General features: G+C 38.6%; 1 protein-coding gene across 1 annotated transcript in view; it reads right to left on the reverse strand.

The window, feature by feature from the left end:
- The window catches only part of bbx (BBX high mobility group box domain containing), a gene marked incomplete at its 3' end in the record, with an annotated part of 61667 nt that extends 36938 nt beyond the window's left edge, over positions 1-24729 (reverse strand). The window contains exons 1-5 of the mRNA XM_080836874.1: positions 24668-24729; positions 23237-23318; positions 4462-4630; positions 3760-4017; positions 2720-2921 (exon numbers count right to left, since the gene is read on the reverse strand). Coding sequence (XP_080693000.1) covers positions 2720-2921; positions 3760-4017; positions 4462-4620 — 619 coding nt within the window. The 5' untranslated portion in view covers positions 4621-4630; positions 23237-23318; positions 24668-24729. The remainder of the gene's footprint in view (positions 1-2719; positions 2922-3759; positions 4018-4461; positions 4631-23236; positions 23319-24667) is intronic.
- Between the last annotated feature and the right edge of the window lie 1203 nt (positions 24730-25932).

The raw sequence follows: 25932 nt of genomic DNA on the forward strand, positions 1-25932 counted from the left end.
AGTTATGTTATATTATGTGGAGTACTTATATGTTATGTTATGTCTTGTTATGGTAGTGTAGTACGGTGTCCTGTCCTAAGAATTTCAGTGCCCAGACCGACTCTGTTGTTCTGTGCATCTGAAAATAAAAGACTTGACAATACAATTCAATTCAATTAAATAGCACTACACACTGCAGCCTCTTAAAAAGTTAAATGGTCTTAAGTGTATCATGTGAACCATCTTTTCCATTAAGTAGTGGCCATTATGTGTGCTAACTTCTGTACGCATGCTTCCAAATCCATCAGGTACTGACGCAACGGATCCACAATGCTGAACCAACAAAGACGTGGTCATGTTCAGTATTGGAAGTTGTCCTGCCAGATTTCAACTGGCTATAAAACTCAAAAAATACATTTTTATTTTTACTTTTTTCCAATCATGTTGTCATCAGATTTCTTTTTCTTTCTTGTACATTGTAAATATGTGCATTGCAGCAATTGTTTCAGATCACAAACAACATTTCACTGTAAGTTGTTTCTATTTTCTCTCTAGTCTGACAACCTACCAGTATCTGTTATTGTTTTGTAGAAGTTTGCACCTGTTTTTTTTTTGTCTTCACAGGACAAAGCAGTGTTCCATGCCCTTACCACAGACGCATACACGTTGTGGTGTTGTGACTGGACAGCACATAGTTGTGTTACTAACGTGCTGTATCAATGGCGTGGTGCTACTGCCCTGTCTCGTTGGTCTTGGCTCTCCTGACCGTGGCAACTTTTCTTTTTGTTATTAACGTTGTCTTGTCTTTTCTCACTAACACCCCACCCATAACATTTACCTTTCAACTAAACAGGTCTTGCTTTGAATAGTGTAAGTTAGCAGGTTTTTAAAGCAAGTATATGCTTTGCAGTTTGTCTTGTATTTCCACAGGTCTACAGAATTAAACACATTAAGTCTCAATTCATTTTGACTGACCACAGCATACAAGACCCTCCACCAGAAGACTGGCACCTATCTTCCTTTAAAATCACCAGATACTAAATGCCTGACATTGAAATGAAAAATAAATCATGTACACTGGCATAGTTCTGCAACATTGTCTATTGAACTTTAGTTAAAATTCGTTCAGATATTGCTTATCATGCTTATTGCTTATCATGTGTTTACATGAACATCTGCACCCTATTATAATTACTGCACTTGGTTTGAGACTGTACTGTTAAGGTGCATTCATGGGCTCAGCTACTGTGCTATATGAACATTGCCTTTAAAAGCAAGCAACCAACCTGTAAATCAATGTGAAACTCAACCCAAGATGAACATAAATTGTGAGTAAGAATGCTCTTTTTTTTCGCAACAATTTGTGAAATAAAGAAACGTCAACATGCTTCAGTGTTCTGCTTCTTGTATAACAAACAAACAAACACAATTTTCATCTTCAGGAACTCATTTCAATAACATGATGCATACGAGGAGGTGTTCAGGGCTAGTCTAGGCTATTGCATTGATGTGCTACATGGTTTTGTATGTAACGCATAGTGTTACGGACAGTTAGCGCAATCACTTCGTGACATGAGCAACAGACGTTTAACCCGATGTGAAATAATCAGGCAAGCCAAGACGGCAATACGTTTATGTAGGCTAGCTTGTCACTATTAAAAGCATATTTGACACGGTGTAAAAGTTTGATTAGCACGCTGGCTGTGTCTTGGTCGTATAGCTTCGTAAAAGTTCGGTTAACAACACGTCACTTGTGTGTTGAGTTCTATGACTTCGTAAAAGTCTGGGCAATACGTATTGTCTGCCGAAATAGGCAATTAGGATAATGAAGATATAATATAATAAAGAAATGTAATTGAAATTGAATGCAGTCGCTGTCGCGGTCTCTGTAGCTGTCCGCTTGTGTGTGCCTGTGTATGTCAACCGCGAGGTCATAGCAACCATAGCAACGACCCAAAGACGATTTGATAAACAGTTGATCGGAACGTCTGTAGCGTCATCCGGAACTTCTCGCTAACCCTAGTAATGTTCGGTGTGACATAAAGATTCTATATCATTCACGTGAAAAACAAAACAGCTGATAGGAACGTCTCTGTTGCGTCACCCGGAACTTCTGGCTAGGCCGGAACTTTTCGCTCATGACAGCTCCTCGTGGCTGTATATGGGTGAGCTTGGGGGTGTTCACGTTTGTTAACCTATCGTTCTTTGAACTCTTTGAAAAGTTTGGGGTGTCTGCCTGAGAGGTGCTTTGCCATACAAGACATGTTGCCTCCCTTGTCTGAGTCGCTTTGAAAAAAGAAATGGTGGGCTTTCCTTCACTATCTGCGAAGTATTTCCAGATTTCACTTCTGGCATCTTTTTTTTTTTTAACAAGCCAAGGATGGTCGGCAAGAGCTCCTGAACTTGAGGCCATGTCTCCCCTGCAATCACTTGCTGTCTATGAGTGAGTGCTGCCTGCTGCGTGTGTGAGAGCTAGCAGCCCCGTCCACGGAGTAATGGGTTCAGGCAGCCTAACAGGTAGCGGAACAGTGAGTGCGCTCTGATTGCGCGCTGTCTTAATGAAGTATCGATACTAAAATTATCCAAAATCATATTGCTTTTAACATTTGGGTACCGCAGTACCTTTCTAGTATCGATACGCCGTGCAACATTATTCACCACAGAGTTTAGGTGAGAAGTAAGAGATCACATTCACCACAGTGTTTAACAAAGCACAAATTAAGGTAAATTCAAAACACACCTGCCATAGCGAAGTTAAGCTGTGGCTTGTTGTCAGTCTTGGGCACTTTTTTGGTAACAGGAGGGTCCTTCGTGGGGTTGGTGGGAAAAGACCAGACTTTTTTGCGGGCATTGCCAACTGCCTGAGAGGAACTCTTGACCGGCTTGTTGGTAGTTGGACACCATTTGTAGCCAGGGTTTGCCTTCATGAAGGCATCCTTGTACTAGAACAGGCAAGAAAGCGACAGGTTATTCAGCGTGGCACTGTCACACCCTCTACCAAGACATTAAATAAAGCCAAATTCAGTCCTTTTGAACTAGGTTTGTTTCGGATTTGGGCCAATTTATTTTCCATATTTCATTTCCATTAAATTATATTTCAATTATTTAGCCTGGAAAGGCTCCAAACATATATGTATCTCTCTATCAGGGGCATACATTTCTGACCTCAAATTGATACAATTACTATTCTTTGGAAACTGATATGATGTATATAAAATACAATATTTTAGATTATTTTGTTATGCATTGCGTCTAAAACCACTAGACATTACTCTACGTCTCTTTCTATAAACTTACAATATAAGAAAATAATGCAAAATCAAGTACATTGCTGAATAAAAGTGTAATAAATATGCAAATTACAAATGTACTAATTACAAGTACACTTATTAGCATGAATAGGTAAAATTATGTTTAGTGTATTCGTATAAAGTATACTAGCCTAAAAATATAGTAGTTTTATTATTGTATTAGTGCAAAACAAAGTAGTCTGCTTTGAGTGCTTTAAATGTAAGTTAAAGGTTAGTGGATTTGTATGTGCTACTATAATGTTCAATTTCAGTTGACTTTCCAAACAAATAGGACTGTTCTGAATAATATTAATAGTGCACCCTAATAAAATAGCCCAGATAAAAGTACACTGAAGTATACTTAATTCAATTATGGTATTCCTTGGTATTCTACACGTATTAATAATGAAGGAGATCCATGAATTGGCAGAAGTTAAGAATAAACCTAATTTGCATTTCAAGACTGACTGCCAGGAGGCGTCCCACCAACCTCTTTTGCCATATCTGTGTACTTCTGCTTCTCCTTGGGCTCCAGCACTGCCCACCAGTCTGCCAGGATCTTGGTGGCCCCGCGGTTGTCCAGTCGGGGGTGCTCCTGCCGCACCAGAGAGCGGTGGCGTTTGCAGAAGAGTAAGAAAGCATTCATGGGCCGGCGGGCACGCTGCTCCGACGTGTCCTCCTCCCCCTCCTCCACAGCCCTACACGCCACCACCTCCTTCCCTTCACTCTGGACACACAGCACAGTCCCCTGGGGCACACAAGAAATCTGGTCAGGTATAACCATCTGGTATAATCTTGCTGACATCCTATGCAGAACACTGAAAGAACTCATGGTTAACCAGGGAGTCAAACATGACCTCAAACAGCTCTCGAAGCATTCAGGAAAAAAACTATTAAATTCTTTAAAAGTACAGCACTAATCATATACCTTTGTAATCTTGGGCTAAACGGTGATGTTATCTGTAGTAGATGAACTTTAAGCCTAAAATTATATAATTAATATATATATTACCCCCGCACCATGTGCAAGTTATGTCATGAAGATAAATTCACCACAACGAAATGCAAATAACTGATTCATGTGTTAAAAGGGTCTAGACCCCCACTGCTGTAGAGATGGAAAGCAACTATATTACATGACCTAAGTTCAAACACGCAACATAAATACACAAGCTACATCCAATATGCTTACTTTATCCAACTCTTCCTCATCCTCCTCCTCTTCCTCCTCAGAGAACTCCAAGGCTTTCTTGGAGAGAAGAGGATGCCACTGCAGACACTTGCGTTTGGGCCGTTTGCCACTCACCTCCCCCTCCACAGGCGGCTCCTTCCCCCGGCCTCCACCCTTCATGCTGGCGGCCCTGTGCACAAGAGAAGACACTTCAGGAACAGCTTCAGCTATGGTGGCATCTACGGTAGAAGAACATTCTATTGTATAATACAGCAAGGCTGTGGCAATGAAAGGTCATGTCACTTTGGATCTTTATATGTCTACTAAACAAATAAGGCAGTAGCTATTGAAATAAAAGTGGGTACAATTATGTTGCTGCTTTTTGAATCATCATCTTTTGTCTCCTACCACTCCCTCAGTTTTCTCCAAATTTCTATCATGTACACCTGTACTCCAGATGGGCACAAATTTCAACTCCGAATAAAAAATATAACGATTTGAAATAATGTAGCTTCACATTTTGCCTTTCACGGTGCAAAGTGTGCTATAACATTTCCATACAGTGACATCCTCAACAGGGATGACATTTCCTACCAAGACTCATTTCCACCTCTGAAGTCTGAATCTAAGTGCAGATTTCATGACAAAGATAATGAAATTGAGTTTTCATGCAGTTTTTTCCAGATTGATGTAGATGTACCAAGGAATTCTTTCTACTGACATTAAATATTGGTATGCATTGTATTGAGTATCTACATGTTTTTAATACAGCAAAAATACATTACAAATATATTGCAATTTGAGCTGTGGTGAAGGACTAAAAGGATACAAGAGATAAAATGCCCATAATACAATGTTCTCATGGACGTCTATATTAGAACCGTATTTCAACTCCGTGGCTTGGAGACTTCAATGATTATTATAACAAGAAATTGAAAACAAATGCACCTGCTAATCAGGGGACACAGAGTTTTAAAGATATTTAACTGTACATAAGATCAACCTATTGGCAGGAATATGCTCACATCATCGCCCATATCCATATACACAGAACAATTCCAGTTTCAGGGAATGTGGGGAGAATATGCTGATCATACAAGATGATTTAAGTAAAAATATGTTAAACTGTATTAGAAAACTTTAGTAGCGGGAGCAGGCCTACCTCTATAATAAAAGACTTTTAAATGATATGTATGTTTATACATGAATGTATTGATATGTATGTATATGTGAAGATGTATGGAGATACACACTATATTCAGTAACATCTGTACTGGTACCTACTTGGTTGTGTACGTATGCACTTTGTTCTTGGTATGGGTGAAGGATAACAACATGTTTAAATGAACGAAAATTGTGTATTGAATAACAGGAATGTATTTGATATTAACTGACACAATCAAGTGATAGTATCAGGAATTAGAAGTAAGTTTATTCAACGTATTCCTCAGTCAATAGTTACATCTCATCTTTAATGGTAATTGTAAAGCTCTCATGTGTATTCTGTAATTGCCCAGAAGGTCACACTTCCTGTATGCCTTGATCACTGTGGGAATGATGACACCCCTGTCAGGTTCCCCCATGAATATACAGTATATTATCATAGACATGATGTCTCCTAGATAAGAATTAGCATTCAGGTAACCACCCCCCCTTACACTGCTAGGTTTAAATACAGCTGATCTCTATACAGACAGTTAGTGAAATCAGACTAGGTGGAACTCCAGTGGTGAAACCAAGTCCTGTTCTCTCTCCTCTGATGCGCATCATTGTAAGATTAAAGCCTGAACTTTGGTATTCCGTCACTTGACTGAGACTCTGATAATAAGGATAAATTCATATCCTAGTATAGAAAAAACTATAACGTGTTATTTGCCTACATATGCCTATCAGCAAAGACAGTTGATAGATGTATTGTGATTTGGACTTCACCTCACATCAAACTTACAGTCATCCAACCATAATAGTCTTTAAGACATTCATAGTCCAATGGCTGGGTTATTTGACCCATTTCAATTTTCTTTTCGTTTTTTTATCTGTTGGCTCTACGGTCAGGGGCTTGGAACACACTGGTATCTTGTGTGTAAAACAGCAGATGATACTGGTATCGTGTGTGTAAAACAGCAGATGATACTGGTATCCTGTGTGAAAGCATTTGTTTCTCAAACTACCGGCGTCTCATGTACTTATCCTTGGCCGTTTGTGCATCTTGGCCTTCTGCCTCTTTTTTTAAGCAATGTGATGTATGGAACAACATCCATTTTGCAAAATTGCATATTTATGTTTTTACTGTTTAACCTTTAGCTGTATTGAGTGTTGGACCAAAATTGAATTGGTCAAATGTCAGTAGATTGTGACGCAACGAAAGACAATTTGGCTGCTTTACTTTAAAGTAGTGTGGGTTTTAGGAACAACATAACTGTAAAAAAAATAATGGGTTTTAGGAAGAACATTTCAAAGGTTTACATGTGATTAATTACGTTTGAGCCAAGTCATTTGGAGACTAAAGTAATGGTCACTAAAAATGGTCACTTTCACATGAATACCTAGTCATATCACTCTGTGCAGTAACAACAATGCACAACATTACAAATGCCCATATTTGAATAGAATCATTTTGGTTTTCCACAGTGGGAAACTAAGAAAAGAAGATTTAAGAAAGGATGATGACATTTTGGACTCATTCTCAACTTCTTTTACATTACTGATGGACACATACATACTATTTAAATCAGGAGCTAAATAACAATGTGTTTAAAAAGAGAAAAGGGAAATAACTTTACCGAATCAAATTATTTTAGCATGACAAATCTTGATGTATTGATGTACTCCAATACATTTGTTAAAGCATGCACTGCCACTGGACTCAGACTCAGCATGGCATCTCTTCATCTGCAGTCCATGTGCTTGACTTAACATGTGACCCCATTCCTCTCCTGCATCATTAGGCTCGTCAGAAGGCCCCCATTTCAGACTGCTCTTACAGTATACTACAACAGCCTCACATATCAGACTGCTCTTACAGTATACTACAACAGCATCACATTTCAGACTGCTCTTACAGTATACTACAACAGCCTCACATTTCAGACTGCTCTTACAGTATACTACAACAGCCTCACATTTCAGACTGCTCTTACAGTATACTACAACAGCCTCACATTTCAGACTGCTCTTACAGTATACTACAACAGCCTCACATTTCAGACTGCTCTTACAGTATACTACAATAGCCTCCCATTTCAGACTGATCAGTGTACTGCAAAAGCCTTCCTAAAGCATCTCACTGGTCTACTGAAATCTACTACTAGTGTGTTACTGAGATGATGAATAGCATTGTTTAGTTGAAGACCATGTCAAATACAGGCCTTAGTGTTGTGTTAACGTTGATTTTCAAACGGGCACAAGGATTATTTCTACACCTCCAACACCCTTCATGGGGAATGCAGTTCATAATTCAGTCCTCTTTAGCTGCTATGTGCTGCCCTCTTCCTGCTGCCACTAGTACCAGCCACACTAGTTAACACAATATACCATGCTGAAACCAGCCACACTAGTTAACACAATACACCATGCTGAAACCAGCCACACTAATTAACACAATACACCATGTTGAAACCAGCCACACTAGTTAACACAATTCACCATGTTGAAACCAGCCACACTAATGCACACAATACACCATGTTGAAACCAGCCACACTAATGAACACAATACACCATGTTAAGACCAACCACACTAATGAACACAATACACCATGTTAAAAGATAAGCCTTCTTTCCAACAATATTTGAAGCAATATGTATTACATTTAGCATGAGCAAAGACAAACAAAGCCACAGAAGAGGCAAACCTGTGCCATTTGGCCGACACTTACAATACCCCTTAACACCCATGGAAAAGTGAATCTTAAATAATATCAGTGGAATTCATTATTATATCTTAGTTTAAGAGTATTCAAATAATTGACCATGATCAAGACCAGAAATAATCTTCATCTTTTTGATTATGTCAAATAATGGACTTTTGTTGAATCCAATGTTGAAGTTTTTGTTTTGTAAATGGTTATGTGTAATATAAAACTCATGCCTTCTTAGCTTTTGTTGCAACTTATCCATTCAAAGTAATCACAAAATATTTTTTTAACTAGATATAAAGGGGCAAACTAAATAATGCAATTATGCAAAGCCTTTTCCATTCATTCTCAATTCATAATACGTATATATATTAATCAGTAATACTTTTAAATGTTTATTTATGTTTTACTTTTCAGATTATTATAAGGTGTGGTATGGAAAACTGGTCAATTCCATGTATTGAACAGGAACTGACTACTGAACACCTACTGTAACTAAAAGGTAATTCATTCACCTATCTCTACAATTTAAAATAGTTTATTTTCTGTCTCCTTTCCCTCCTCTCACTTAATGTGCAGTATGTCACTGCAATTTGCTACTTGAACTTAATTCATAATGCTACAGATGGGTACATTATAGCTAGTTGTAGTTTTATCAGTTAAATATATATATATATATATATATATATATATATATATATATATATATACATATCAGAGGAGGTTCTTCCATTGAGGAAACGGAGGAAGAACCTCCCCAAACTTTTTGAGAACGTATTTTTGAAATTGAACTGTCTAAACTCCTTTAAAAATGCAGTTTGATATCAGTATTTAATACTATGCATATTATAATTTGTTTCCCTGAGTTAAAATAACATTAGCACCCCCTATCGTAACAAGAAATTACTGCACGGAGGACGTCCTCCCTTTGGCTCCCATTGAAATCAATGGAATCTGTCTCTGATACTGGCGGTTCTTGGGGCTCATTGACTTACATTGCCCAGGGGAGGAAAGACCTCCCTAGCGTCTGAGTCTGCGCCAACATCGCTTAACCAATAAACAACGGATTTGGCGTTGGAGGGAGGGGATTCGACATTAATACCGAAAGAAGTTTCCCTCTTCAACCATTCTGCAGAAGGATATTATCGACAACATGTCACCCTTAAAGATTGTTGTAGAAAGATTGCAAATAAAGAGGACGTGCAATGGAGAACTAAGATATTGTTCATGTTTTATTGAACAAACCGTTTCATTCATTGAGCTACAGAGAGAAGGTTAGTATCAAAACAACAGGGAAATCTGTTCCAAAAATCCATGTCACTAAACGTAAAACCGCTGCCGTATAATGCTAACTGGTAGGCGAAATACTTATAGCTCACTGGTACCATAAAAAACAATCGGCTGTACTGTTTTTTTTAAATCGTTCATACACTTATTGTTAGTCTGACTGTTCACGTTCAGCTGAAATTCTGAATGGAAATTGTTAATGAATGTTTCAGAACGCGATGTGTTTCGTAATTAGCTTACTTGTAATTTGGGCATTGGCCTCATACTAGGCTACTTTGAGTGATAGCTGTAATAATCTGGCATAATCTGATGTTAATGTTAATAGTTCTGAAATAATGTTCTCTTACTTGTTGCCTTTGTTACTTGTTGTTTAATATTGTGGAAAAGATGTTAGTGAATGATTCAGAGCATGATGCATTTTAAATGGCATCACTTTTGGTCTTGTGTCTTAATTTTTTTTAAACAATTTCAGCTTAAAATAAAATTAGTCAAATAATAACCTTAATAGCTTTAGTAATTAATGGGGGGAAATAGGCCAAATGGTAGGCCCAACATTTAGAATTTAGTTTTTCAAATCAAGAGTAGGCCTGATTTGACTTATTGGCTTTGCATCCTTTCATCTGGCCTTGTCTAGTCCAAAGACATGCTACCCACCAGCTTTTTAAGTACAATGGTGCCACACTGGTGGCTTTGTATCAATTGTATCCCTGCCTGCTATTTTGTAGTACTGTAGGCCACAAAAACACCCTGAAACAACTTGTATCTCACATACTTATGCCACCAACGGAATAAGCAGGCCAATGGCAACCAGGCGCACAGTTCTTCCTCCCTCACTTTAAAAACCACCAGCCGCCACTGATACATATACATATATACAGCCGCGGAAAAAATTAAGAGACCACTTCAAAATTATCAGTTTCTCTGGTTTTACTATTTATTGGTATGTGTTAAAGTAAAATGTACATATTTGTTTTATTCTATAACCTACTGGCAACGTTCCTACCAAATTTCAAATAAAAATATTGTCATTTAGATCATTTATTTGCAGAAAAATGACAATTGGTCAAAATAGCAAAAATGATGCAGTGTCTTCAGATCTCGAATAATGCAAAGAAAACAAGCTCATATTCATTTTTAAACTACACAATACTAATGCTTACACTTAGGAAGAGTTCAGAAATCAATATTTGGTGGAATAACCTTGATTTAAAATCACAACTTTCATGTGTCTTGGCATGCTCTCCACCAGTCTTTCACATTGCCGTTGGGTGACTTTATGCTACTCCTGGCGCAAGAATTCAAGCAGCTCGGCTTCTTTTCATGGCTTGTGACCATCCATCTTCCTCTTGATCACATTTCAGAGGTTTTTTATGGGATTCAGGTCTCGAAATTTAGATCTCAAAAATGAGTCCAATTTTCAGCTTTGCCCAACACATGGTCGTCTGATGGTTAGACGGAGACCTGGAGAGGCCTACAAGCCAGAGAGTCTTGCACCTACTGTGAAATCGGACTCATCAGAGAAGACGAACTTAGAAGAACCTCCAGTCCGCTTTTTCAATCCTTATGGTCTTTTACAAACCTCAGCCAGGCAAAGTACAACGTTGTCCCGGAAGAAAAACTTGCTTCCTTTTGCTCTGACAATGTTCCCCAACTCTGAGAAGTGTTTTTTCCAGCAGGGCAATGCTCCATTCCACACAGCCAGGCCAGTAAAGGTGTGGATGGAGTACCACCAGATCAGGACCCTGTCATGGCCAGCCCAATTTCGAGACCTGAATCCCATAAAAAACCTCTGAAATGTGATCAAGAGGAAGATGGATGGTCACAAGCCATGAAAAGAAGCCGAGCTGCTTGAATTCTTGCGCCAGGAGTAGCATAAAGTCACCCAACGGCAATGTGAAAGACTGGTGGAGAGCATGCCAAGACACATGAAAGTTGTGATTTTAAATCAAGGTTATTCCACCAAATATTGATTTCTGAACTCTTCCTAAGTGTAAGCATTAGTATTGTGTAGTTTAAAAATGAATATGAGCTTGTTTTCTTTGCATTATTCGAGATCTGAAGACACTGCATCATTTTTGCTATTTTGACCAATTGTCATTTTTCTGCAAATAAATGATCTAAATGACAATATTTTTATTTGAAATTTGGTAGGAATGTTGCCAGTAGGCTTATAGAATAAAACTAAAATGTACATTTTACTTTAACACATACCAATAAATAGTAAAACCAGAGAAACTGATAATTTTGAAGTGGTCTCTTAATTTTTTCCGCGGCTGTATGTATGTATACTCCTGCTACAGTAGTTTAACCATGCATTAGAAACACTTGATTCAAAAGGTGCATGCTGATAGGTACACTATCAATGTCATCTAAAGCACAACATCAGTGGAATTCTTATTTTTGTTCATGCAAACATAGTATGCAGGAGTAGTGTTGTCTCTACACTGCAACACTTAAAATCAATATCAATTGTAGGGTGTGGTGATGAAATTGTGTTTTCATGACCAATATTTCAAGCTATGTAATAATAAAGCATAGTGCATGCTACAGTCCTTCACAGAGGACACTTATTTGTTTGTTTAGGAGGAGAAAGTCAGACAAGGTTACAGGTTATGCAATTAAGAAAGGGCATTATTTTAAGCTGGACAGTCAACAGCCCATAGAATAATACAAAATAGGGAAATACACTGTCTTCTATCTATTGACTATTGGCAGAAGCTTAATTATAAAAATGTATATTATGATGCAATGATTAAGAGTAAGGCCGAATCTCGATTCTTCCCCTTGCCCCTTTTGCTTTGTCTTTGTCTTAACCCTAGCACTTGCAAGTGTAAGGGCCAAGGGCTGAAAACTTTCCCCTATGAAATGAGACGCCACTCGGTTTCGGGTACGTCATGCGTGATTGTAAGAGCTATGAAACTAGCGATTTAAAAAAAGTTTCAATGAAGAACATGGTTGCAAATATATATGTATACAACTGTGTAGAGCACGAAACAAGACTGTCATTTTTTAATTAATTATGAGCCAAAAATACTTACATGTAGTGAATGTAGCATCTAGCTGGCAAGCTACCATATAAGCCAATGGAGTGGTGGTATACGCGCTAATTGTACCCTAAAACTACCGTTTGAAAGCTTCAGTTAAGACCTACAATACTATGCATCGTACGTGTAGTACATTTCAGATCAAACCGAGTCATTATAAACATATAAAAAGTTGTGTAGATAGCTTTATTCATGTAAAATATTCCTCGCTTCAAGCAGCCACGTTTTTTTTGAAAATTCCCGAACTGGTTTCGCTATGTGCTCTGGGATAGCCCTTGGAGGAGCAAGTGAGCTCTCAGATAATCTTAAAAATAAGGGGTACATAGCCCTCAATCTTATCCCTTAATCTTGATCAAATTGGGTATTGAGACATTACTAGCTCTCACATGAACGCGCAATTTCAAGGGTAAGGGGGAAGATAAGGGGTAAGGGGAAGTATTGAGATTGGGCCTAAATAAAGGTTATGATAAATAAAAGTAATACTTACATTTATTAATTCACTCATTATACATTAAACTTCACTAAATACTTACATCGCTTCTTTATATGGTCTTATTCACAACAAGCTTTTTTTGTTGTGAAAATATTTGTAATGTGCTGTGAATCAATAGATGAAATTAAACAAACTAGACAGAGTTAGACCAAGTCAGGCAAAGTTCCATGGGGGATAGGGTGTGTTTACTACTAGAACTGAGTGGTCCCACTGAAGTGGCTATCAAACAACAAAAGTATTACATAGTAGTTTACTGATGAAGGTTAAGCCACAGAGAGAAGTATTTTTTTTTTTCCATTATTGCATTATTAAATTTCGTTTGTGGAAATTGCATTATGCAGTTCATTCTAGTTGTGTTTTTGGCAATGTGGTATTTTTCAGTTGTAAGTGACATTCATGACCACTTGGAATTTGCAGATCTGACCCCATCATGCTGACAACTAATTCCACTGACCCACGAAGATGCATTGAACTATGATTGGTACAACTATTAGCAACTCAGATGACCTAGTGACTGAAATGTTCACTAACTAGTTACTACAGTACTTTCATTGCTTTACACACTGTAGTGTGCCAATAAGGATAATGCTAGTTATGCTATTTCTGTCTGGCCAGAAAGATGGCTAGCTCTACCACAACCGAAACACCTGCGTCGGCTTGAAATGTTAGTGTGCTTCCAGTAAATGAAATCAACAAACACCATAAACAAGAAATGTGCATCAGAAGAACAAACCCGTTGCCAATGGCAGGTCATTATTCATCTTCAGCAATCATTATCAAGAATTATTACACGGCTCCTCAGAATGTTGCAAAAAGTAAACTGAATTGAGGCTTTAGAATGACCGCTGCAAAAAATGCTTCTTATTCACATCATTCCACTCATTCCGCAAGAACTCTGCTCACTTTTCGTAAAGGAAATTCAGTGTACCTGGAAGGCGGCAAGTAATACCTTGCACCTGAAACTTAGAAGTTGTATTTGCATGAAGACAATTTTTTCCCCAAAATCACGAAAACGACATCAAAATCACATTAAGAGATATTTTGGAGGAATGTCTTATTGTTTTGGCAAGTAACCGTATACTAAGCAGAATAATGTACTTTCCAATACTGACTGGCCAACGTTACATGTCTTCCCAAACGTGTAGATCGCCCATTCAATTCAATGGAACTTTTTTCAGCATTCTGAAGCCAATAAATTATTAATCTAACCTTCAAGGCATTTATGGGAAGGGGTCATGTTAAATATTTGAGCGGAATGACTCTTAATTAAATCAAGAGAAATAGACCAAAACATCGCATACAGTAATTCCATTTTTTGGAGAAATAGTCAATATTTAAAGCCCAATTCAAGATAAAGACTTATTGCATGTCACAAAAGACATATGGCCTATCGTTCATGAACATCTTGAACCATGATTTTTTTTTCAAACTTTGGATGACACACAAAAACTGTGGCAAGCCAATACAAAAATCAAAATGAGACACTAAAGTGGACTGTATGCTTGACAGACTGATCATTGCGCGAGGTGTGAACACCTTTCATGCTTGTGCTTGGTGAGCGTGTAATTCGCTGCAGTCCTCTCTGAAACGCTAGATGTCGTTGCCATCTACTCCAAATGGGCCAAATGTGTAATGGGCCAATAGAGCACAGTGAAATAGCCTGTTGGTCAACATATTTTATTATGGTAATCGAATACGGTCTCAACTGCATTGTGGAATTCTTCTAGCATGACTAGCCTAAATGACTAAATGACACACTGACGATGGCTTAAGGCCGAAACGCGTCTGTGCAAATTAAACTGGTCTTATTATTAAGGAGAAAAGCTTGAGAGTGCGGTTTTTATTCTACTAATAGCCTAAATGACACCAAAGCGCACCACGCACCAGCAGGAATTTTGAAATTGTGAGAACAACAAGAACGGCTGGTATACATTCCACTTCGGGCACTAGAGAATATGAAAATGTTATTTTTAAAGTTACTGACTAAACATATTGCCTACCCTGACTGCATCAATCCAGTGCACTAGGATTCAGCACAGCGGGGAGGCAACAGGTCTTTTGATCCTCTGCACTAGCAAATACCATGTTCCTTAATCAGACCCTCCAGGATTTCGCGATGTCACGATCGCGCCAATTCACGTGAATTCCCCGCGAATTCAGCGCGACATAGCAATTTTAACACATCACCGCAATTTTCGCGCAAATTTGACAAATCATTGTCGTCTCCTACAACTTTCTCCTGCCCTGCAGACACGGTGGAGACACTAGCAGAGTTCTAATCTGTTGTAAACAATGAGAATGGCTACACCAGGCATGGAAATCAAACGCAGTCTTATGTGTAGGCTGAGATATTCATAACATTTTATTCAGTCTTACTTGTGGTCCTTGTAATTCCAACAGGTGCACTTGTCTTCGTTGTGGATAAGTAAATCCTATGTACTCTTCCCCCTACGTGTTTAGCATAACATAGCAAAACTAGCTATGTTTCTAGATAACAGTCTAACAGCTGTTGCCATTCCCACAAGACGAACATTTGAATGATGTCAAAGTAAAAGTCCTGTGTTCGTTTCCATAACAACAATTCAAACAATATACATTTTATGACCTAAATAAGCAGAGGGCAGAACAGCCTATTATGCTACATTTTTGTAGTACTGGTAATCTTTTGTTTGGCATGTTGGTAAGGTTATTTAGAGGACCATTTCTCAACGGTTTGGTTCTTGGAATGTTTGTTTATTAATTATTTATTTTTCAACAAATAACTCAATTATAATTACAAAGAGGGAAATAAGCAACTTTTTATCGCAACTTTCACTTGCTCCCGCAATTCCATCGCAACAGACACCTTAAAACATCGCAATTTTTGGGGGAAAAGCCCCTGCGAAGTAATTTTCAGTAATTTTCGGCCGCAACTATCACAAAAAAGGCCCGCGAAATCCTGGGGGGACTGCTTAATGCTCCTTAATGTTCCTTAATAATACATTCAGAAAATTGGTTTGTGGCAACAGTATATACACAGAAAACTATTGACATCTCAGCTCTGGGCACTTCAGGGGGACACATTTTGGGGGGACACATTTTGCAGAAATATTAGATTTGGTTGATGTAGGCCGCTGCCAGACCAGGGGCTCCTTCTGTTTAGTATCTACCCTGGAAGAAGCTGTCCTACTTCAGCTAGCTCCTCCCACTCAAACAACCATTTTAATACCGACAATCACCAAATACAATGGGCTTCATTCTCGAACATTTTCTGAAGTTTCTTCTGAATGTTTTCTTACGGACTTCGGAAACCAACGTAAGAAAAAGATATCCACCTGATTCATGAACGCCTGAAAATGGGTTCTTACGCAGCTGAAGTCTTCTCAGCTGTGCTCCCCCGAATGTGGATTCTTAAATTGAAAGCGCGTTCTCGTGCACCTGGATTTGCATACATACACGCCCTGCCAACTCCTCTTAAGGGCACGCAACCGTAGTGACGTGTGCAGTCGTATTTATTATTATTTTAATTATTTAAATCTGAGGATGTCTTTAGAGTTGAGGCCAACGCAATTACCAACGATTTCTCACAAATTCAGACCTTAACCCTCCGAACACGGAGCATCTTGTGGTTTTGGAGGAATTGCATTTAATTGAACTCTGCGCAATTTACTACTGCTATTTCGCATTCTGAAATTCTTCTGAAGTTCAGAACAAATCCCAGATGAGAAAACTTTCATGAATGCCAAATTTGTTACTAAAACACCAGAAGTGGAGTTTAGAAGAAATTCCTTTTCGACTCAACTGCGTTCGAGAATGAGGCCCAATGTTCTTATCAGTTAAATCAACATTAGTCACTTGCTATGACTAAGATTGCCCTCAACTAAAATGAAACAACAGCGTAAATTATTATTGGCTATGTAGGTCATGTGGGTTCAACACAAAGTTAGCATTTATTATACTGGTGGAGAAACAACTGAATGTGCATGTGGTAGCCAAGTCTGGTGTGTAGGCCAAGGACATTTAGCCCGGAGTTTGGCTAGTATTCCGTATGGAGAAATCTAAAAACAATAAGTTTACGTCCTTATTACAATTTTAATGTAAGCTACGAATTTAATTTCTAGCTACTGCAGAGAATCCAAGTGTTACTTGGACCATTGCACTGACCAACACCAGAATTAGGCAGTATTAGATTCTCCGATATTCGGTAGTGTTCACATCATGTAGTATGTTGTTTCTTTCCAAAAAGACAAATATATCATATTCCATATCTTGTTATTTTGCCTTCATTTTGAAGTTTTCCTGACAACATTTACAGTGTGTTGTTTTTTATTTTCTAAACCTGAGAGAGAAAGTGCTCGAACCACCAGTATTGGACATACTGTGGGGCTATAGACCACCATTATTGGACATACTGTGGGGCTGTAGTTTCTATATCGTGTAGAAGCAACAAAGCTCAATGTTGCCTTATAATTGCATGCCCATTATATTAAGCATTCCAGAGCCCATAAGGTCTGTGTTTTAGCACCATAAAATACACCAGTAAGATGCAATTAATGTTGTAAACAGCATTCTATAGTTCAAGCCCCACCATAACAAAACTATAAACAATCAATGAACAAAGCGAATCTGCTAATGACAAATGTAATTAATCAGAAACTCTTTAATTAATAAACCTTACATATTTTGCTAGCTGTGGGTGCCCAGATTATGAAAGGAGTCTTGTTTGGTTTTCAAAAGAAATGTTTTCTTTACTGATGCGCAAACATGGATTAATCTGATACATAAGGAAAACTTCATGACTGACACAAATCCTTGCTGCATAATCTTACAAACCTTATTTAGTAAACTTAACTATGCTGAACTGCTTTAATTATTTGTACAAAGAAAATGTTTATACCCCTTTGGGACTTACATTTTTCAGAATTCCTCAACCTAACTGGCAGAGAAGTGCAAGTGAAGTGAGCCGTAGGTGTAGGGGGTGAGGAATATGGTTAAGGGCAGAAACAGGGAAGCATGTGTTAGCTACTTTAGCATGTCATTGCGTTCAATATAGTTTTCTCCGTCCCTTCATGAATGTTTAGTCCTCTAACCAACCTAACTGACAAAATGGCTAACTAGCTAATTCACATATGCTTGTGTAACCTCCATCTTGTGGACAAGCACAGCCCTGCATCGGTCGCAACCTTGGGAGGCGGGTGTGCTTGCAAGGAGGCTACAACCCATAGATGCCAGCGTCTGTTATTACCAGTTGAGGTTTAATCACTGCACAGCACTGTACCACTGGCTACCATTACACTTTAATTCTGTTGCTGTAATCAAATCCAGAAATAATCGAACCATCAGGACTTCATGTGAAATTAAAGCTGGTCTCATTTTATTACTGGGTGCTGGGTGCATTATGAAACAAATAAATGGCTGGTGTTAATGTTCATCACAATTGAATGAAATAACGATCTTCCAGAGTATTTCACTGGCTATTTTGAGTTTTTCTCAATTCCTAAAACACTGAAACCCATTGGCTGAACAAAGTTCTCAGTTGCCTGAACTCATGTCACTAATTGTGTGGTCTGTTGTCAATACCTTAAACTATTTCACATGGTAAAACACAATTTGCAGATCTCACTTAGACTATTCAGCAAAACACATTCTCAGTCTCGAAACACATTCTACACTCTAATGCACATGTCATCCATACTGGTAAACACAAGTGGCAACGATCAAATACAAATAGAGAACCCATGTTATTGATTAAACACAACCACTCAAAATGTATTTCACTTGTATCAAATGATGTGACACAACCAATTTAAGCCAGTTTAGAGAGCAAACAGGTCGTTGAAGGTGGAAAGGAGAAAGTCTGAGAATGGATAGAAGAAACAATGGGAGAGGACGAGAGCGTATGCAAGGTGGGTGACGAGGAGGAAGAGGAGGAGGGCAAGAAAGAGGAAGAAAAAGAGGAAGACAAAGAGTGGAAATATCTGATGAAATTGGAGCAACAGTCATAAACCATGTTATAGTCCATGGACTGATAACGAGGGAAGCAGGACTTAGAGTGCACCCCAATTTGAGCTGATTTTCTGTGTCCACCATAGTAAGGAGAGAACAGGTACAGTAAACGTCATTGCAGATTAATTTACTGACCTGACCCAGCCCAAAGACAAGAAGAAGCACATTGATGACATTGATGACCCTTTTACTGTAGGAGTGTATACTGTAGTAGGCCAACAGTGCATTGTAGGCTGTATAATGTACAATAAACAAGTGGTATGGCCCTGAACATTGTGCTTTTTATTTGTTACAGTAACAGTACTGACTGCTCAATAGATTTTGACTGGTTGCAGGTTCATATCAACAAAGAACAAGAGTAAGTTGTGAGTAGTGAGATGCAGGGTACAGTACTATAGGGGTACAGAGAGGAGAAAGAACCAACAAAAATAAGAGCAAAGTAGAGTAGTAGTTTCTGATACATTTTTAGCTACTATGAGAGAACATGTTTCCGTTCATCAAAAGACAATGACAGATACATTTGAATGTGTTTTGAGATAAACAATGTACTTCTCCCTGAGAACAATATGTTTTGAACAATGTGTTTTCAATTTTTTGGTGTATTGTTTAGTGACTGGTTGAAAGTGTAGTATATCATTTTTATCACTTTGTTTATGATTTGAGAACAGTGTTTGATTTTGAGCACAGGTAAAACTGTTTTGAGGCGAAAGTTTTATTTTGCAAGAGGATTCATTGGTTTTGTAAATAGTGATTGAAGATGAGGTATTGTGTTTAGAGTTTCGAGAAAATGGGTGACTGTTTCAACAATTTTATTTTTTTAGCAATCGCGAAAAACTGTAAATATTACTGGTATTACAACAAACTGGTATTATAACAAAGTATTTTATGTTTGTATCCATAAACATTTGGTGCATAAAAATGGGTGCTTAATTTAGTTGCAATATTATTCCCTCTTCAAAGTCACCAGTCATTAGGCTATTCAAAGTCTTTAGACTTAAATGTAATCCTGGCATATTGAACTGTTGGTAATCCTTGTGATATATGCATCCTTATCCAAATTCCTGTAAATAAGTATACAAAAAAATCGAGTCTCATCACAAAAGCATATCTAAATAAGTAGCTTACTTACAATCAGCATACCGTATTTTCGTATATTTGACTACAAACTGCAGTGTATATAAACCGCATTGCAGTATTTTATGTAATTTTATAAAACATGAACCACATAAATGTATTAACCACAGTTTATTTAATATTGCATCATCCTATTAAGTAAAACTAAATGGCACTGTAGTTGTGGTGTGAGCAAGTTGTATGAGATGGGCATTTCAGGCAAAAATGCTACACCTTCTCCTCGTAGAGTTGCTCCAAGAAATGACACAACTTTAGTCATAGTGACACTCAAAGCGCTTAACATGTTAATGCCGACGTCGGAGGCTACCTTGCACGGCACCAAGCTGCCTATTCAGAGTGGTTACGGGTTCAGTGTTGTGCTCAAGGACACTTAAACACTTGGTCAAAGGAGTCGGGATCAAACCAGCAACCTTCCGATTGTTGAACGACTCCTCTACCTCCTGAACCCCAAAATGGTTATGCAAACAGTGATAATTGGTTGCCTAGTTGTTGTGCTAGCTAAAGGAAACTTTCAAATATCCTTAAATGGTTTAAATAAGCGTGACAAGTAGCTAGCGTGACAAGTAGCTAGTTAACTATCTGATGTTACAGTCTCTTTAAAATTATCATAGGAAACGGCAGAAGCCATCAGGGTGCATGTGCAGCTTTTAACACAAGTTTATATTAACACAAGTTCATATTAACATGAGTTCATATTAACTAATGCTAAGCACGAGACAGCTAGGACAGTTAAAAAGCTATGGTGGGTAAAAAAAACAACTCTGGGGGTCTGTGCAGCTTCTTCTTAACATAAGTTCATATTCACTTCATATCAAAATGAGCTAATTTTACACTAGCTAATAACTACCAACTGTTAAGATGGTTCCCTAAGATAGAGATAGCTACTGTAGTTCATAGCTAGATTGACTGGAATAAGATCTTGCATGTTTTAAACACCTCTTGTTCAAGCTCCTTAGCATCCTGTTAAATGGGCTACAGTTAGGTGGGAATACACCAGTGGCGGCTGGTGGTTTTTAAAGTGAGGGAGGAAGGACTGTGCGCCTGGTTGCCATTGGCCTTCTTATTCCGTTGGTGGCATAAGTATGTGAGATACAAGTTGTTTCAGGGTGTTTTTGTGGACTACAGTACTACAAAATAGCAGGCAGGGATACAATTGATACAAAGCCACCAGTGTGGCACCATTGTTCTTAAAAAGCTGGTGGGCAGCATGTCTTTGGACTAGACAAGGCCAGAAGGAAAGGATGCAAAGCCAATTAGTCAAATCAGGCCTACTCTTGATTTGAAAAACTACATTCTAAATTTTGGGCCTACCATTTGGCCAATTTTCCCCTTCAATTACTAAAGCTATTGGTTATTATTTGACTTATTTATTTTCAGCTGCAATTGTTTTAAGAAAAAATTAGACACAAGACCAAAAGTGATGCCATTTAAAATGCTCTGAATCATTAACTAACATCCTTTCCACAATATTAAACAACAAGTTACAAAGGCAACAAGTAAGAGAACATTATTTCAGAACTATTAACATGGGCTTTTAGCCTGCCTAACATTGTTTGTGCCAAATGTGGATGTTAATGGATGTTTCAGAATGTTGGTCAATGTGTAGGCTAATTAGAATAGATACGAAACACATCGCGTTCTGAAACATTCATTAACAATTTCCATTCAGAATGTCAGCTGAACGTGAACAGTCAGAATAGGCGTATGAACGATAAAAAAAAAAAAAAAAACAGTACAGCCGATTGTTTTGTTATGGTACCAGTGAGCTATAAGTATTTTGCATACCAGTTAGCATACGGCAGCGGTTTTACCATTGGGTTTAGTGACTTGGATTTTTGGAACAGGTTTCCCTGTTGTTTTGATACTAACCTTCTCTCTGTAGCTCAATGAATGAAACGTGAACAATATCTTCGTTTTCCATTGCACATCCTCTTTATTTGCCATCTTTCTACAACAATCTTTAAGGGTGACGTGTTATCGATAGCCTTCTGCAGAATGGTATTAATGTCTAATCCCCTCCTTCCAACGCCAAATCCGTTGTTTATTGGTTAAGCGATGTTGGCGCAGACTCAGACGCTAGAGAGGTCTTTCCTCCCCTGGGCAATGTAAGTGAATGAGCCCCAAGAACCGCCAGTATCAGAGACAGATTACATTGATCTCAATGGGAGCCAAAGGGAGGACGTCCTCCGTGCAGTCATTTCTTGTTACGATAGGGGGTGCTAATGTTATTTTAACTCAGGGAAACAAATTATAATATGCATAGTATTAAATACTGATATCAAACTGCATTTTTAAAGGAGTTAGGAAGAACCTCCTCTGGAATACACACACCCATTTCGTTATTGTTATGGAAGACTGAGTGTGAATGAAAATGTGTTCTTTCTCAAGTTCTTTTTAATAGGATTTGTATGTGACAGAGAGAGAGCGACCCATTCTACCTGGCAAAGTTACTGTAAGTGTTATACCTTCTAGGCAGGGAAAAAAGCATTCACATGTATAGACCGCACCCGAAACCCAGTATGACAACATCGAACATCCATCTACTTTCTGCAAAGGTATTGTCCCCTCAATGGAAAGGGAACATGAGGGCATGTCTTGTTGTTAATAATAATAACAATAATAATAATAATCTCTGCAGCTGCATAGCCAACTGATGAAACAATGTGCATTATCACTTGGCATCTAAACTCTACCTACATGTAGGGTTTAACATGTATCCTTACAAAACAATCAATACAGGTAGGTGAAAATTCCCCACATTCCCTCCAATAGTAGTTCCCAATAGTTGCCTCCAAAGTAGCCTACACCTCTTGAAAAAATGAAAGGGGCAGACGGGTAAGGAGCGAATCACTGGTAAGATGGTCAAACCAGATGTAGAAGTTGAATAACCAGGTTGACTAAGTGGAGGTTAACCATTGAAACGGGATGAGATGTTTAAAACAAGGAATTTGTAAGTGAAAGGCAAAATAACATGAAATGAACTGTAGGTGTACTTACTTAGTCACAGAATATGGTAACACTGTATTTGAAAGATGAGGATGAATCTGTCACTCAGGCTTTGTCATGCGATGATGATGACCTACAAAATAAAAACACTGCGTCCTCAGTCAAAGGATAGGCTACATCTTCGAGTCATGGTTACGGAAACAAATGTTCATACCATGATATTCAAAACCAGCGACATATTCTGCATTGCCTCAGCGTGGCGTTAACTTTGTGATATGTCTGAGGCACATGAGAGCCTATTCGACAAGCAAACTGCTGGTGCATTCGATTAATGGATGAAACATAGCTAAGTTATAGGATGGTTCGAATCCATCTCCATTGCTAAGCCCTTGCCAAAAATAGCTGAAGCTATCCCATGTATATAACTAAAACCAAACAATCATAACAATGTCCAGCAGCCTACACTTGCGTCGAGTAGATTACAGTAATTGCAGCGTTCAGTTTTCAGGTGAGACCGGTGCTCCCTGCAATCCAAAGGGACTTAATCGCCGAATCAAGAAGCACATATCCACCGATATCCTTTGAATATATGGTCCACCTAAAGTTTAACAGAATAAACAGCATAACTATTTTATTTATCCTAATAATCTCTGTTAGACCAACCTCAAATTTGCATGAGTGCAAAATGTCGATCTGGGGTCTGACAAGACAGACAAGCGAAAGAGAGTCCATCTTGCTTTGGGGAAAATGAAGTATAAATCTCACTCCTGTCAAACTCCGCCAAAGCAATCACAACGAAAGATTTCCATCAACGACAAACTGCGACCTTTCATTACTTAAACTTGGGGTAATCAGTACCGACGTTTGCAATGAGACATTTGATTGGACTGGTCTAGCTTTCCGATTTGTTAAACGGAATAAAAGTAGCTTGCTAGCCTGCTAGCTCTCTGATGCGAGTCACTATATCCCCGAACGTGTCATTAGCTCAACATGCAATGGTTTCAAGTCCCTAGGTCAGTTCATAACAGACATCACTTCACTTGTTTAACTCAAGTTCTACAGAATTGATCATTTCCACGGTTTCGAAGCCTATGTCAACGTGTTTGGTTTCATTGTAGCCGTGCATTTGATGAGGGAAGTGTCTATTCCGTTTCATAGAGGAAAGCAAGCTTGCCTAGCTATGTCGTACATATTGTCTCTACGTTTTGCATCGTCAGTTTCAGAGAACTGTGACTTGAAATGAGTGCCCAACGACATCGAAAGCTGGTACTAAGTAAAACAACAACATGTTTATTAATCGATGTGTGTTTTAATCGCGAGATGATAAGGAGCCAGCAGTCTGCCCCGGCCACGGTGCCATAAACTGACACAAATACTGCACTGAATTACAGAATGTTCTTGACAAACGACACTTGGAATCCGTGCAGGGATAAAATACCCCTAAGTTTTCTGTCATGACGGTATTTCAAAATGGAAACTTACCTCTGTAACCAAGCTCAAACACCAGGGCCTTCTCATTCCAGCCTCCGTCCACCTTTAAACTTATTGACACATCATAACAGTTCTGCACTAGCTGTACAGTAACACAAATAGGAGCTACCCAGACCGAGCACTTTTATTTTTACCGGATGAACGCGAAAGCAACCTTTAGGAAGCGCAACACCGCAAGTCACAAACTGACGGATAATCTTTTCCATGCATTGATCCAAATTAGATAACAGCTCAGTGATGATAGCGTAGAGTTCTTCGTTTAACTCGAACAATTTTCTCTGGTTGTTTTTCTGCCCTCCCCCCGTACGTCTAAGTGTTCTCTCTCCGGTCTTGTGGAGCCTTGTGCAGAAGCCTATGTGGAATGGATGTTCATGACTGGCCTAGCTGTGTACACCATCATCATTCAAATTTTAGCTTCGGACTTCACTCATCTTGCTCAAACTTTTCGAAGTACAGTCTATGGAAATAGTCACTCAGAATGGTGTCACAAGACATGGATAGAGAACATATTCCGTGTTTATCTGTACAGGCACTATTCTACATGAGAATAGCCTACTTGATATAGCTTCCTGGATGTTGTGTTATATCGAAATGGTTAGAAAAAGTGTAATACAAGCACAAGTGTGTCAGCGCTTACCTGCAACAGGCCAGCCGATAAAATGTTTTGTAACTTCAGGCTGGTACTGTAACAGACCGTTGTCCACTTCTCTTCCTTCGGTTAACGTGTTTCTCTAAACAGTTTGCAACATAGGCTACGGTACTGTACATGCAGTGAGTGAAAATATCTTTCATGTAAGCCTGTTCGTGATTGGGTGTTGGTTTGACCGACAGTCTGGATCACCCACACAGCATTCACATTACACCTAAACAGCGTTCAGAAAAGAGAGATTATTACATCTTCAGTCATTATGTTAGGTCCTTTAGAAGGCTAGTAGGGGTCCAAGCAGACGTCCAAGCAGCAACTGAACCCTACATTCCCCCTAGGAAGTGCTCGAAGAACAACATATCAACACAAGAAAACTTCTTCGTTTTCTTTTTCGTTTTACCTGTTTGCATCGTAGCATAGCCTACACAGGACACTGACTTGTTTGCATGTGGGTGTCATCTTTTCACACTTTAAGGGCACTCTTGTTACACATTTTTTATTTGGCCTATCCCCAACCTGCCAATAAAGATCAGTTATTAATTTACGTTGTCCGTTGTGCGATTTAGTGACCACTTGGTTATAAGCTTGGTGATGAACATCAACGTCCAGT

This window comes from Sprattus sprattus (genome assembly GCF_963457725.1).
Source record: "Sprattus sprattus genome assembly, chromosome: 1".
Lineage (NCBI taxonomy): Eukaryota > Metazoa > Chordata > Actinopteri > Clupeiformes > Clupeidae > Sprattus > Sprattus sprattus.